Source organism: Mus caroli, chromosome 3 (genome assembly GCF_900094665.2).
Source record: "Mus caroli chromosome 3, CAROLI_EIJ_v1.1, whole genome shotgun sequence".
Lineage (NCBI taxonomy): Eukaryota > Metazoa > Chordata > Mammalia > Rodentia > Muridae > Mus > Mus caroli.
In genome coordinates, this window is record NC_034572.1 from 103,589,153 (window position 1) to 103,604,881 (window position 15,729).

The 15,729-nt window shown below is 42.1% G+C and overlaps 1 protein-coding gene across 2 annotated transcripts in view; it reads left to right on the top strand.

Moving 5' to 3' along the window:
- The window catches only part of Vav3 (vav guanine nucleotide exchange factor 3), a 329,118-nt gene that overhangs the window by 73,978 nt on the left and 239,411 nt on the right, over positions 1 to 15,729 (top strand). For both annotated transcript variants that reach the window (XM_021157266.2, XM_021157267.2), the window contains exon 2: positions 4,555 to 4,671. In XM_021157266.2, the coding sequence (XP_021012925.1) occupies positions 4,555 to 4,671 (117 nt within the window). The remainder of the gene's footprint in view (positions 1 to 4,554; positions 4,672 to 15,729) is intronic.

Below are 15,729 nucleotides of genomic sequence, written 5' to 3' on the forward strand. Positions count from 1 at the left end.
CAAGATACAATTCACAAAACACATGAAACTCAAGAAGAAGGAAGACTAAAGTGTGGATAATTTGTTTCTCCTTAGAACTGGGCACAAAATACCCATGGAAGGAGTTACAGAGACAAAGTGTGGAGCTGAGATGGAATGAAGGACCATCAAGAGACTGCCCTACCCAGGGATCTATCCCATAAACAGCCACCAAACCCAAATACTACTGCATATGCCAGCAAGATTTTGCTGACAGGACCTTGACGTAGTTATCTCTTTTGAGGCTATGCCCGTGCCTGGCAAATACAGAAGTGGATGTGCTCAGTCACCTATTGGATGGAACACAGGGCCCCCAATGGAGGAGGTAGAGAAATTACTCAAGTAGCTGAAGGGGTCTGCAACCCTATAAGAGGAACAACAATATGAACTAACCAGTAACCCCAGAGCTTATATCTCTAGCTGCATATGTAGCAGAGAATGGCCTTATGGGACATCGATGAGAGGAGAGGCCCTTGGTCTTGCGATTATATGCCCCAATACAGGGGAATGCCAGGGCCAGGAAGTGGGAGTGGGTGGGCTGGCGAGCATGGAATGGGGAGGGTATAGGGAACTTTTGGGATAACATTTGAAATGTAAATGAATAAAATATCTAATAAAATTGTTTTTGAAAAAAATTAAAAATAAATTGCTTTTGAAACCACTGGAGTGGATCTTAGCTTGGGTGAAAACATTATAAAAAGAGATTGAGGTTGGAATGGTAGAAATTTGAATAGCTAATGGGCATTAATTGCTAATTCTCTTTAAAATCAAGTCTGAAAATAAGATGAGAAGTTGTTTTTTTATATGTTCTGATGTTATTGGTACACAGGGGAACATTCTAACTTCTAAGAGACGCATGCTGAATGATTTAGGAGGGTATACCCATGTCTGTACCCTCCTTTCACACAGCACAGACAGAATGTTTTTTGTGATAACAGGTATGCACACGAAAGCACACAGTGCTGTTGTGACTGTGGAATAGGTGGAAGTGCACAGTGTAGGTATATTATTCTTTCGGCCTTTGTGCTGGATTTCTTAAACTGGAAACTGAATAGAATCAAAGCATAGTGAATATGTGAAGGAGCAGGGTGTCTGGTGGGCTCAGCTGTGTTTGGGACCTCCATAATGATGCCACAGCCCCCTTCCTCTGTCCCTCCACTCTGCTCCTGTTTTTGCCCACAGCAGAACACTTGGGAGTCCAGAGTGCATGCAGAGCCTAGTGCTTTCAGCCAAAATTTGAAGCACTATGAAGATCTCCCGGGAGTGTTACTAGAAATGCTTAAAGTGGAGCCTTTTAGCTTTTCCAGTATCTATGATATTGCAGGCATTCAAAAACAGTTGGCTAAAACCAGGTATTAAACAGAGTAATCAGGCTAGTGAATTGCCTGGAAAAGCAAGAGCACACGAGTGACTTTGTTCGGATCCAGCAAACACTTGTGGATCGGAATAGAATTGAACTTGCGAAGGTTAAGGAAGGTTAATATTGGCTCCAGTAAATGCAAAGCCTGTTTTTCAGGCTTCGTGACTGTTTTCGACTGTTTCGACTTTGAATGATGCTTCTTGCCTTTCTGACTTCATGTTCAAAGCGTTTTGGTGGAGACCTGCTGCAAGTTTTTCCTACACATGGGGAAAATGTGGGTTTGGTGAGACATCTTCAGAGGGTGGTATTTGCAACTGTGCTTTGTTCCTTGGTGAGCTATGAGTCTCTCCTCACTTAATTATGTTAAAAAATACTGCAAGAGAGCAATTGCATAATCCCCCAGAGAGTAATTATTGCCTGTCTTGGCAGAATGCAAGGCTTTTAATCTGTAAATAAGTGATTCTGTGTGGAGGAGTGACATGCAGAGTAGTGCTGTGTAGCAAAGGTCTCATGAATCTTTAAAGTGACAGCAGTCCCTGCATCTCCTGATTGGCTGCTGTTTGCCTTTCAAAGCCTTTACGATGCTTCCCTTGTGGTTTTAACCCCTCCTGAAATATTTAAGCCTCCAAATGCTTCCTGTAAAGGGTAAAACTCAAGTTAAGTCCATGACGAATCTGGATGCAGAAAAAGCAAGATGAGCTTTTTCCAAGTTTATAAATACTAAAAACCAAAACAAGATGCGATATTGACAGTCTGTGCTTTGGAAACACATGAAAACAAAGAAGCAATAATTACTCACTTATCAATATAGTACTCACTTGTTGGAGATTAAGTTTTTGTTGTTTTGTTTTGAGATGGTCTCAGGTAGCTCAGGCTAACCCTGAGCTCACTGCATAGCTGAGGATAACCCTGAACTCCTGATACTCCTATTTCCCATGTGAGTTTGGATTATAGGGTCACACCGCCACCAGGAGATTAAGTTCACGAAGTTATTCTGGAATGATTGACATGTAATAAGTTACATTTATTGGATGCTCACAGTCAGCTATTGGATGGAACACAGGGCCCCCAATGGAGGAGCCAGAGAAAGTACCCAAGGAGCTAAAGGTGTCTGCAACCCTATAGGTGGAACAAAAATATGAACTCACCAGTAACCCCAGAGCTCATGTCTCTAGCTGCATTTGTAGCAGAAGATGACCTAGTCGGCCATCATTGTAAGATAGGCCCTTTGGTCTAGCAAACTTTATATGCCCCAGTACAGGGGAAACAGCAGGGCCAAGAAGCGGGAGTGGGTGGGTAGGGGGGCGGGGTGGGGAGGGTATAGGGGACTTTCGGGATAGCATTTGAAATGTAAATGAAGTAAATACTTAATTAAAAAATTGGAAAAAATAAAGTTTTGACATTAAGTACTAAAAATTTAAAATGTATATCATGGCAGTTCATATTTCCCAAAGACTTAATTTACTAAACTAAGAGTGGTAACTTATGCCTATAATATTGTACACTTGGGAAACTGAGGCAAAAGGATTCCTTTGAGTTCAAGGTCAGCCTGGTCTTCATTGGTAGTTCCAAGTTACCCTGGGTGACAATGTAAGAACTTGTCACAAGCAAACCCAGAATTAATTTGCTTCTGAGATGTGCGTGTAGGTAGATCTGTGTCTTTCAGGTAGTAACAGTGAGCTCCAACATCTGAGTTTTAAGTGGTCAATAGCATCTTCCTGTCAGTCTCCTGTTCTGGTTGCTTGGAGGAGCTGGGCGTGCACCTGTCCAAGGTCAGCCTCTGCACTTCACAAAGGAGCCCCTCCCATTTGCCTGCTCAAGGACTTCATTGGGCAGTGATGTCTCTTTCTGGGTAACCTCTGCTCCCTGTTAAGTTTTGCTTCCCTTTGCAGTGATGATCCACAGCCTCTATCCTGGCTTCACTTTCTCTCTTCCCCAAGGCCCTGGATCTACTCCAATCTTTTGCCCCAGTCCGAGCCTACTACTGTCCAAGAAGGTTACTGTCTGCAACCTTCACTGCCATCTTCCCTAGGCAGTGATGAGCTTCACCTTTCAGTTCAGCAACAGCAGCAACATTACAGTTCTGAAGCAGCAATGGAAATAATTTTATGGTTGGGGACTGTCACCACACCAGGAACTTTAATTAAAAGGTCAAAGCATTAGGACGTTTGAGAACCACTGTTCTAAACATTCTGGGACTTAGGGTTGAAGTTCATCTGGGCTGTAGACTTACATATCCAGTTGCAGCCTGATGAGTAATGGCGTCTCAGATGTAACACCATGGGAGTGTAATTCCTTGTTTGTCCATGATATTCTGTCATTTATTTGGACTTATTGCAGTAGCTTCCTGTTTCCCTGCCTTGTACTTACCCCAATGTCCCCGAGTCTTCCAGCAGCATAGCAGCTCCTGAAAATCCTTATGAGACATTGAATTTTATTTCACCTTTGGACCAAGTACCTGGTTTTATCCATATCAGAATAAGGCTATTCAACAGGCCCTTACTTATGTGACTCCTCCCTTTTTAGAGTACCTTTACCTTTCTCCCTAGGACACTCTCTGCCCTGATGTCCCTCGCACACACTCCTACCTCAGACATCCCTGTCTCTGCCTGCCTCACTGAGATTGTTTCTAACCATTCTAGTTAAGCTCTACCTGCCCCTGCCCATTTGCTCTCCAGATCCCTTCTCTGAAACCATATAAAAACACAAATTAAACTATTTAATTTGGTTTGTTTCCATGTTTGTGCTTGGCTGTCATCTCATATTGCAATGTAATTTTCAAGAGGCTTCAGCTGTGTCTGTCTGGTCACAGCCGGTTCACAGCCTTGCTGAACTGATCAAAGGCAATAAGGAGACTTATGAAGCAAGCTGTTGCGTTATTGTTCTGCCGAGCAGAATCTAGATTTTAAAAAGATGTGAAAACTGAAGGGGTGGGTATTTGAGAAGAGGAAGGGAACTAGAAGGTGGTGGGGACAAGAGAGGACAGTGGGTGATGAAGGTGATGAATTTACACCATGTATATGAAGAACATTATTATGACTCTTATACACATGAAAAAAATAGAACAAGAAAAACAGATTGGTCCTTCCTTCACACTCTCCTTGTAGCTTATGTGGGACAGAAGACAGGGCACACTCAGAAATGTTCACTATCTACTGCTGTTTTCTGTTCTGCAGTTTCTCTGTCTGAAGAACATCCGGACATTTCTGGCCGCCTGCTGCGATACGTTTGGAATGAGGAAAAGTGAACTTTTTGAGGCATTTGACCTATTTGATGTTCGAGACTTTGGAAAGGTACTGATCTATTTGCTTTTGAATTAATTTTTTTATATAGTTCTGGGACTTGAACTATATAAAGTACATGCTAAAGTACATGCTAAATGTTCACATGTTAACATTTGAACTACATCCCTAGCCCTTGCCTAGCATTTAATGTTTTATTGGAGAGTATTTAACTAAATCAAAGTGTCTTAAGTGGTTCGTATATCTGCATTGTTTGGTGAAATGGCTTAGCAAGTAAGAGTAAGCCCCATTCCAAAGAACAGAATCAAACAGCAGCAACAACTCTGGAAGTGAGTTCAGAAGTTCTTTGTAACTCCAAGCAGGGGCATCCTTTATCCACAGTCAGTCCTTCTGGTCCTTTCCTCCTCTAAGGGTAGAATCCCACCCCTTATGTCCAAGAGCCAATACACATTTCCTTCAGCCTTCTACCTATATACAAGACACCTCCATTTTGGAAGCTGAGAAGGTGAAGTTGTCCTGTTCTTAATGTAGACACTTTGAACAATTATCTGGAAAAGACTTGAAATATGGGTGTAGGGTGGTGCTGAGACAAAGCCGGGGCTGCACATACACAGGACATGTACTCTCCCGATCTCCAGAATGACTGGGAGGTTGTCCATTTGCTTGCATTTTGAAAATATTTTTGGCCTGGAAATAGTTTTAATATTCAAGTTGTTACTTTGGTGAATACTAAATCCATGGTGAAAGAAATTATATTGTTGGGAAGGTGAGATTACTCAATGGGTATAGGTGCTTGCCACCAAGACTGATGACCCACATGGGGGAGAGAAGTGAGTCTTCCAAGATGTCTTTTGACTTTGACGTGCATACGAGAGAATTTGGCATTCCCCCCTCATAAATGAATTAATTAAAAATTAAAACTATACTTTCAAAAATGATGATCATTTGTAATGAACCGATGTAAATTCAAATCCCTTTCCTGTGAGTAGCCTTGAGTCCAGTTACTGCATCACACTATGAAAGTATGCATGTATGAAGAGGAAGAAAGGCAAGCTGAGTGTGTTTCCAAGCCTGTCTGACTGACATGTGCAAGGCCTTGGTTTTGATCCTTTGTTGCAAGAGTCATTATTTGCATGAGTGCTTTATCTGCATTTATATCTGTGCACCAAAAATATGCCTGGTGCCCTCAGAGTCCCTGAGACTGCAGTTATATATGGCTGTAGGCAACATGTGGGTATTAGGAATCCAACCTGACCCTCTGCAAGAACAAGTGCTCTTAACCAGTGTGCCATCTCTCTATTCTTTATTCTCATTCTCTAACTTGGGTACTAGTGTCTTCCCGAATATCTGACTGCGACTGGCATTTTACTTAACTTTCATGATGTAATATATAGATATACAATAAAATCCAAGTACTTAGAAGAAACTTGTCACAGAAATGTGAGGAATTTGATGCTAACATAGAGCAAAGATGGGTAGCTCTTTCATGTGGGGAGGTTGAAGCCTGGGCTTCTTTCTGGCTTAGACCTGGAGTCATTCTGTGACCTCTGAGTAGTTCCCAGCCTTGTGGCTCATCAGACTTCTTACCAATGTGGAAGAAAATGGAGGAAGTAATGACAAGGATGGCTTTTATCTCAGGCAAGTTGTCATGCAACTGACTTGGGGGGTCACAAGTAAAGTGATGGCGAATAAGATATGGTAGCACAGGGAACAGAAAGCCAGGCCATGAGTAGGCAAAGGGGAACCTGTTTATGGCTGTTCTCCGTGACCAGTGAGGATAGGGAAAACCAGTTGAAGTACAAATGGCCGACACTATGCTGCACAGCTGTTCTGGCAGCAGAGAGAGATGTTCCTGGTTTCAAACTTCACAAGTCCTGTCCCCAGCTTGTACATTTTCTTTTGAGGAAATGGAACATGAAAATGATTTAAGCAAATGAAAAATGAAAAAGAAATCTGGCTTTTAAAAACTTATTAAGGAGACACCAAACCATTGAAGCTCCCAAGATATGATGATAAAGATTAGAAACTTATGGAATTACTTTTAAAAATGGGTAGATTTGTATTTGTGGAGTTATATGGCCTGTTCCATTAGTGAGAAAATAGAAGTTTTGGAGAAAAGTTGAGATTTGAAAAACTTGAATGTATAGGAATGAGCCCCTTAGTGCTGTGGACAAATGCATTTTATTTCTGGTTATTTCCACTGTTTTGACAGTGGTAAGACTGAGAAAGGATCAGGCCCGGCTTGGACTTGAACCTGTGCTTGTTACTCTATAGCCATCAGCTTTTGAGGATGCCCGTGTTGATGATCGCTCTCCAGACTGTGTGTAACAAAAATATAGCTGTGTTTCCACTATTAAGCACTCCAAGTAAAATGGTCAGTTACTGAATACTATTATTTATTATTATATTAGTTACTGAATACTCACAAAGCCTTTTATAAAATTCATGTAGATACTAATTTTTATTCCTTATAACAGGCTTATGAGTGGACACTGGTATTTTTCTCATTATGTTAATGAGGAATTCTGTATCCCAAGTCACATATCTGATATGAGATGAAGCAAGGGTTTGAATTCAGATCTGTCTGATTCTCTGCCACTATCCCACAATTCAAGCATGCGAATATAGCATAACATCATAACATAACATAACATAACATAACATAACATAACATAACGCTATAACAGGCTATAACAGCTTATAACAGGTTATAACAGGGCACATACTTCTCGGTGCTTTGCATATATGTGGATGTAGTTTATCTCCAAATCCTGCTATGTGGCTACTATTCTTGATTACAGATCCTGAAGTAATTCATGCAATTCTACATTTTTTATTATAATGACATTGAATATAATGTTAAATTAGAGATAACATAATACTTTCTAGTATTGAGAATATGAACAAAAACAGGATTTGGAGAAAGCTGGGCTATAGCTCGAGTGGTAGAGTATTTGGCTAGCGTGTGTGAGACTCTGCTGTAGCATACCGCCTCTGGGCTATAAACAGCCATTAACTTCATCAGAGCAGCTGGGACTATTTGAAAACAACGCCTGAGATCTGGCTGGTTGATTGTTGATGTTAACTAATAGAAGCAGGGGTGAAGTGGTTCATTAGACACTCTCCTGATAGACTTTCATGCCTGCGCCTTTCAGCCAGTATGCCATTCTGTCCTAATTACACGGGGCTTTGTGCAGCCATGCAGAAGTTGTCATCCATGCTGGGGTAAGTTTTTCCATGTCACTGCTGCTTTAGTCTCGTTCTTGCTCTTGCAAGTAACCCTTCCCCCATGTTCTATAGTTAAGTGCAGTAAGCTCATTGTTCCTCCTAGTTGGACTTTCATGAAATCATACTTGGTTTGTCCTTGCAGTTCTGTAAGGAGGGATGGGGTGGGCATGTATTTAGAGTTCCTCAGGGCAAAGAGTTCCTGTGATTCTTGACCTAGTCAGCAGGCTCATAATGGAACTGATGCTGAGTTTGGGAAGAACAATGAACCTGCTTCCTGCACGCTCTAACTCCATGGCCAAGGAGACAAGCAGCTGAAGCTAGCTGAGCTATCTGATGGTGAAATGTCTTGCCATGGCTGTCTTTCTCTTTATGGTATGACGCGGTGTGCCTCCTTAGTCATGGCAATTGTGGTATCCCTGCTATGGTGGTAAGGTAGGGAACTATAGCTAAGCCTTCAGAGGTAACATTTCCAGAGGATGAATTTGGAGTGGTTATCTTCTTGTCTATGGTATGGAGCCACGTTCCTGTTTGATGAATGGGAGTGGAGAATATACTGCAGTTCCTGAAAGTGGCATCTATGGGATGGGATCTCAGGCAGGCTGTGGCATCTCTTGCGTGGCTTTTCTTGTGGGAGCTAAGACATGCAGCTGCAGCTGAGCTGTCAACCCAGAGGGAATTTGACATCCTAAGGGAGAGATTAAGACAAGAACATGACACGATGATGTTATCTGAGATATGTCAGCCTCTGATTTGTCAGGTAAATTGATGACAGAGAAAACGAGATAGGAATATTGTTTCTTGTTTCTTGTGGATGGGGATCCAAAAGAGAAAGGGAGCCCAGACTACATCTGTGTTCAAAAACTCTGCTATTCAAAAATTTGGACCTGTGGGAAGAATCAGATGGTGAGCAAAGCAGTCGACAGAGAAGCAATAGGAAACACCTCCAGCTATAAAGAAAGGAAAAGTCTACAATCCTGCATGCAGATAGGGACCTTAACAATGGATTTACAGGAGACTGTTAATCAGGGAATAGTCTGTGTTTGCTTGAACTGCTGTAGTAGGAAGAGTGTGGGATATTAAGCAAATACCATCTAAGCAGTTATGGGACGTCTTCATTTATCTGGGGCGAGCCTTTTGATGGTGCAGCTGCTTGGGTCACCTATGCTAACATATGTCAAAATGCTTCAACTTCTACTAACAGTAAGCTTAGAACCCACACTTATTTGGCAGCTTTGGGGTCTAGAAATAGAATTATAATGAAAATGTCTTATGTTTTTACTGCATTTTGAAGTTTTCAGAGTGCTTGTTACCCCTGATTCCTGATTTTCAGAAACATTGTGAAGGTGCATATAAATGGTCCTGTTCCTTGAATGGGCAAAATAAGGCCCAGAGGGTCGATCAGACAGTGAGGTTAAGGCCACCAGCCTTGGGGATGACAACAGGACCTGGGCTCAGACATTCTGGCATTTTCCTCTTTACTCTTCTCTGCTTTCCTTGTTTTGGGTCTCACTAGATGGTCAGGGAAGAGTCTGAGCATATAGAAGAAACAAAAGGGTTTTTTTGTTGTTTGTTTTGTTTTTTTTTTTTTTGTTTGTAAATTCAAAAGCACAAGAGACTCGTTGACTTTTGATCCAGTTTTGGATTGGTTCATCTGTAAGGAAGGTAAGATTTGGGATGCTACGTGAGGCACAGCCTAATGGTAGCAGCGATGAATAAGTCTAGATAGATGACCGTTTCATAGGTTACAAAGAATGCATAGATATTGTAGCTGTCCCCTCTGCCCTTGCCCCCCTGGTGACACCATGAAGTTCTCTAGTCTTTGCCTAACCTCCTTAGTGTCGGTTTCAGGAACATATTTGGAATCAGAGGTTTGACATGGATGTATCTGCTGTGGGAAATTAAGAATATCTTGGAAAAATGTCAACCAATCCAGACGAGTGATGATTTTCTCTTATGACATGGCGAGGAGCACACATTTTGAGTGCTGTAGAGTGGCTTATGGTTATTTTGCCATTTAGCAGTTGCCCAGTCCCTAGTATTGAGTTCTCTATTTAAGGCCAATTCACTTCAGTTTGCTCTGAATTCACATCAACACAAATTCTAATTCAATGTGGTTACAGTTGGTATCATCTGTCAAAAGAAAGGTTGGGAGGCCACAGAAGCCCCAGCATAAAGTGGCTGCTGTTCCTAACTCTAGTAGACATATAGTTTGTGCATGGGCCAGGGCAGAGCTTGGTAACTTGAACTCTTTTGGGAAACAGTAGAGACCCTGAGACTGACAGGTCACTCTGGGGTTGTTGCTTGCTGATCCTTCTCTCAGGGCAGGATCCTTCTCTCAGGCAGAAGCCAACCTGCTCTGTGGAGAAGCTCCATTGTCCTTTTAGATGGCATACAGAGCTTCTCTTTGGCTCTAAGTTTATATTTTGATATGATTCATTATTTTCTAACTTTTCAAAATGATGAATCCATTTCTGGCTTTTTGGTAACAACGGTAAGTAAAATCTTTTTAGTTTCTTTGCTTAAGGTGTAAATTTTCTCAAAAAGTGTTTCCCACTTCCAGAATAATCGTAGAAGTCCCATGTTCCATTATGATCAGACCGTTCATCAGGAGCTGGACATGTCCTTGCTTCATGTCATGTGGAATGTGTTTGCTATTGCTCTAGATGCCATTAACTCAAGATTCAATTAACTCAAGCTGTTGGGAAATGTTTCCTTCCATGTTGTTAGCTGGTGTCTCTGCAGTGCATGGGAAGGTGGGGTGCATCGGAAGGTGGGGTTTTCACTAATGAGGCCATTTGTGGGGCTTGGCTGAGGCTTCCAGCCTGGCCAGCAGAGTGATGAATGCCATCTCTGCTCCTGCTTCCCTTGACCCACGGACGTTGTGTCCTTGAATCCGGGGACTCTAGAGCACCTTGCCCATGTCTGGTGATTGACACATTTTCTTGAAGCAAAGAGAAACACACCTGGCCAAAGGTTGTTACAGTAGCCTGTAGGACAGGTTCAAATGTTGAGGTTCAGGACTGTGACATCAGAGGAATCCAGAGAGTCAGTGTAGGGGTGTGTCAATGAACCAGGTGAGAACTTGGAAGAGACTAAGTTCTATTTTGGGCAAAAACAGTGTTTCTAAGGTGGGTCTTGGTCTGAGTTCTGGGTTCCTTTCTAGGCTGTGTTCTTGAGGGACTAATTTGGCCTCCCTGATTATCCCCTAATCTAGAAATTGAGGATCAGTGTATACTTATTAAATTAATAGATGTAAAGTGAGAGAGCATAGGTTAAGGTTATAACTAAGTAAACACTAACCATTCCTATGTTCATTGTTATGATTATCGCTAATATTATAATTGATTTTACTTTCTCCTTCTTTTGTAGTCCTGGGGTGGGTGGAGCTTAGGGGGTTATGCACGCTAGACAAGAAGGTTACCTCACTGTACTGTCATCCCTAGCTGCTGCTGCTAGCTCCCTATCCCTGTGTTCCTCCTGATTTCAAGTCAGGATGCCATTAACATACTCAGGCTGACCTTGAACCCATCCTATAGTCCAGGCTAGCCTAGGATTTGTTGTCTTCTTGCCTCCATGTTCCCAGTAGCTGGGATGACAGACTTGGGGCATAAGACCAGGCTAATACTATTAATCTTAATAAGTTTGAGATTCATTAATAAACATCTGGGATCCAGTTTTTGAATTAAATATAAGCTCTATTCTCACTGGAGGGGCGAGCTTAGGAAGTAAGTCATGTCCTTCCAGCAGTATTCTGTATAGCTATGTTTCTCCTGTTCTGTAACCTCACATCTCCTTTGGGAAAGCAACTTTTCCTTTTCTGCATTTAGTGCCAATGGGTTGTTCCTGTGTTTGCCATGTGATGGGGTCTGGGATGTTGCGTGCCTCCACTTTTGCTTTGTTCCCTCTGATTTAGAAGGGTTGCCTATGGGTCTGTGAGGTATGGAGGAGCTACAGGCATCTGGCTTTAACATTTCATTTCAAATGTTCCCAGTTCAGAGGGAATAGAGCCTGGGAGGAGCCTAATGCCATCTGTGCCCAGAGCTGAATGCCTATGCCTGTGGATTTTTCCGTGACTCCAGCCAATGCATTCCTCAGTTGTTTCTTCTTTGAGCCAGTTTCTCTTAGTTTTCTCAACCAAGAGTGACAGAAATGGATGGGATTTGATGTGTTTCACAAATCAAAGGGTTTTAAGCATGTAGAAATGTTTTGTTTTTGTTATCCCTATACCATGGGAACATCTGGCTCAGTCTTTCCATTTATCATTAGTGAAAGGAAGCAATAAGAAAGAGTCCCAAAACCACACACACACACACACACATACACACACACACACATGTGTGTCTAACTTCATGGTAAATATCTTACCTTCTTCATTGACTCTCAGGGTAACAAGTTTTCCAGGTTTCAGCGGGTCATAGCCATCAGGAGCCTTTCCAATTTCTGTTTCTGCTTTTGGGGGATCAAGAAAATGCACATGAGAGCATCTGCAGGTTGCATGTGACTGACACCTGGCTGATTTAGGTTGACTGGAAAAGGACAGGATAAAGGCATTCCAGAGCCCTCTCTCACCTGGGCATGGATAGCAGAGATACTGACTTGGACACAATGATTTCAGAGGTCAGCAAACCCTATAGAGTTTAGTATGACCTCCCCTGCAACCTCTGATTCTTTCTTTGTCTATTAATGGAATAAACATGACAGGCTTACTGCCCAAAGCATGGCTAAGTGAATGGATTTCAATCAAGTCTAGAGGTAGCAGTTTGCGATGATACAGATCATTCAGAGTGCTGCGTATGAGCCTGGGTAGGGTCTCAGGAGGATGGCAGTGCCATTTTTGTTCAAAATAGGCTTGATGAAATGATAATACATATTCATTGTTTATGCCCTGTGCTGTCCTTGGCTTATGTAAGAGTGTTTTGTTGAATGTTTTTTTTTTTTTTTTTTTTTTGTGTGTAGAGACTTAACTGTCACTGAAGGCAGCTGTTGCACTGAGTTCATCAAGTTTTCTTTACAGGATATGAATTAAATTTATAGCTACATCACACTAGACTTGGGGTAAATGTTGGGTAGGGGTTTTAATATCTGAAGTGCATTGGGTTTGCTCAGAAAAATCAAGAGGTACTGAACTAACATAATATTAAAAAGGGCTTTTACTTGATTTGTTTGGTAGAAATCACCACCTGTTCTCCCCACCCCCCTACAGCTTACTAATGGTAACCTGCTGCTATCAAACCAAGCCTTCCTTGTGAGATAATGCGTCTGTCTAGCCCTTAATGCCTCATGTTGTGGTGTTGCTAAGGCTATTTCCTACAATTTGTGTGTTTTTACCTTTCTACCTTTCCAACCCGACCTGTACACCTCGGGGTATATGCATAATGGACCAAGAACCTTTTCCTGCCCAGTCTGTGATGTAATGCCTGGCTGGCTTCCCAGCCCTTTGTACTTGAATGACTGAATCATCTCCGCACCCCTATTCTTTACTTGCAGTCCCGATAGACAGTGTAAAGCTCACCTTTCAAAGTACCTACACTAACATCCTACACGTGATACTTGAGAGCCTTTATTGGATCGTTTTCTGCAACTCTTTGCCTGGCTTTCCCAGTCATAAGAAACTACCTAACCAGAAGCTCTCCTGCTTGCAGCTGCTCTAGGGACCTCATATTGGGTGGCTTGAAAGAGTCTTCCGGTCTAGAGCACACGCATTGATCAACAGCTGTATGTATAACCAGGATGAACGGATGTGAAAATAGTCTTTCTCTCTTTGCAGTAATTTGTTTGTACTCTCTCCCTTGTAGTGTCTAGTGGTGTCACATTTCTCTTTTGAAGTCTTACCTGCCTGAAGTTATTCAAAGCTTTCAGAAGTCACATAGTCTGCAGGGCCGCATTTGTTTCAAAGCCCTTGATGGAATTGATATGGATGGTTTCCACCAGTCTGGTGTGGTAGCAGACTGCTCCAGTGTGTTTTCTGGAATTGTACCCAGTGCTGTTGCTTCCATCACTCTTCAACATGAGGAGCCCAGCCATCCCCACAATGCTTCATTTCTCCATTAAGGCCACTGAGGTCCCGATTCCTTGTCTTTGCAGTGACTTTGTTCAGAGCATCCTTGGAATCCATTCCTACCAGCAAGCTTAGGTCAGATCTTGCTTCTGCATATCCGACACAGGTACCAACTTCCAGGTCTAGGACAGCTCTGAAGCTCTCCCATTTCTTCCTCTAAGATGACTCTGAACTTTTCCTATGAGTCAGCTTACTTCCAGTCAATCGATGAATGCGCCAAGAGTCAACCAACCGCATACAAAGACCTCCTTTACTTTGTCCCCTTGAAGAGAAGTGTTTTGTCTTTCTACAAAGAAGGAGGAGCTCTGGAGCTCTCCTTTACAAAGAGCATTTCTTTCCAGGCCCCCTTTTTGTTTATTTAAACAGAGAAGGTGTGTGGGGAGCACAGCTCCCAGCCTTCCCCTGTTCATGTGTGTGTGTGTGTGTGTGTGTGACTGGCTGTTAACACAGTCAGTGATCATTAGTGGTATTCCTCTCTTTGATTTTGGGACAGTGCTAACCTTTTCCAGCAATGTCTCTACCTGTCTTATTTTCTTAGCTGTATTGAATGCCTGGAGGGAGTTTCCTATTTTCACCACATCTTGTAGAATTCTAGTAACTGACCCATGCAAAGGTCATTCGTTAGACCAGGGTTTCTTAAACTCTTCTATTTACAACCTTTAAATGCTGGAGAAATTTTCTCACGACCCCAGGTACATAGGTATATAAAACAGACATACAAATCAAACATTGAGTGGCTATAAGTCATTAATTAATGCCAAAATAATTCTTTTTATCATTTAATAAATGTGAAAGCAAATTTACATACTAATTAGATGTATGTGCTTTTTTTGTCTAACGAGAATACAATCCAATGATAATCCAGCTTGAAACTGAGGGATGATGTAGGAAAAATATTAAATGCCTCTGTTTTTCACAATTATATCATCATTTTTATGAGAGAAGAAAAATTTTTGCATGTAAAATGAAAATATTGTAATAACTGTTACATACAATGAAAATCTACTGTGTGTCATATACATTGTTATGAATCGCATATGGTGATCTTGAATCTGAACTTGACTGTTTGTTGGTGTTGCATGGCAAAATGGCTTGTGAAGTGTGTGCACATGTTGTGCGTGTGCGTGCATGTGTGCCTGTGTGCATGCATGTGTGTGGTGCGTGTGTGGTGTGTGTGTGCACTTTGTGTGCTCAGAATGAAGGCTGCAGTGAGGCTTTGCATCTGGTTGGTTCTGAGACGCACTGCGCCCTCTTCTGTCTCGCCTTTCTTGCCTCACCTCTGATTGGTCCCTGTTTCTGACAAGCACTGGTCTCCTCTTCTGTACCATGCAAAACTGATTTAGCCTCCTCAGATGACGTTTCTCCCTTGAGATTATGAAATCAGGTACATGGGTTTTTCTTCATTCCTTGTCCCAGGTGGCGTGTATATGGGAAGTGTGTGAAAATGGCCCTCATGATGACCCCTGCTTCATGGAGTTGAACTGAGGAGTTTGAGTTGGACGTTGTGGGTAAAGCCATTTGAGTAGGGTAGAGCACAGAGTAAGGGGAACTTTGGAGAACAGTGTTTTGCCCACAGCTTTGCTTTCTGTGGTTTTAGTTAACAATGCTTGAACAGAACCATAACATGTTAAATGGTAAATTGTAGAAGGGACTCATAAGTTTCGAATCTGTCCTTAACCAATGAGAAGAACAGAGCTAAAGATACAGGGATTATGGATAGCCAGTAGCTAGGGACCATTTGAAGCTCTTCCTGTGTCCCCTGCTTTAATAGAGTCAGAAGTCTTAGGCACAACCATGGTTGATTGGTTTGAGTGAAGTGAACA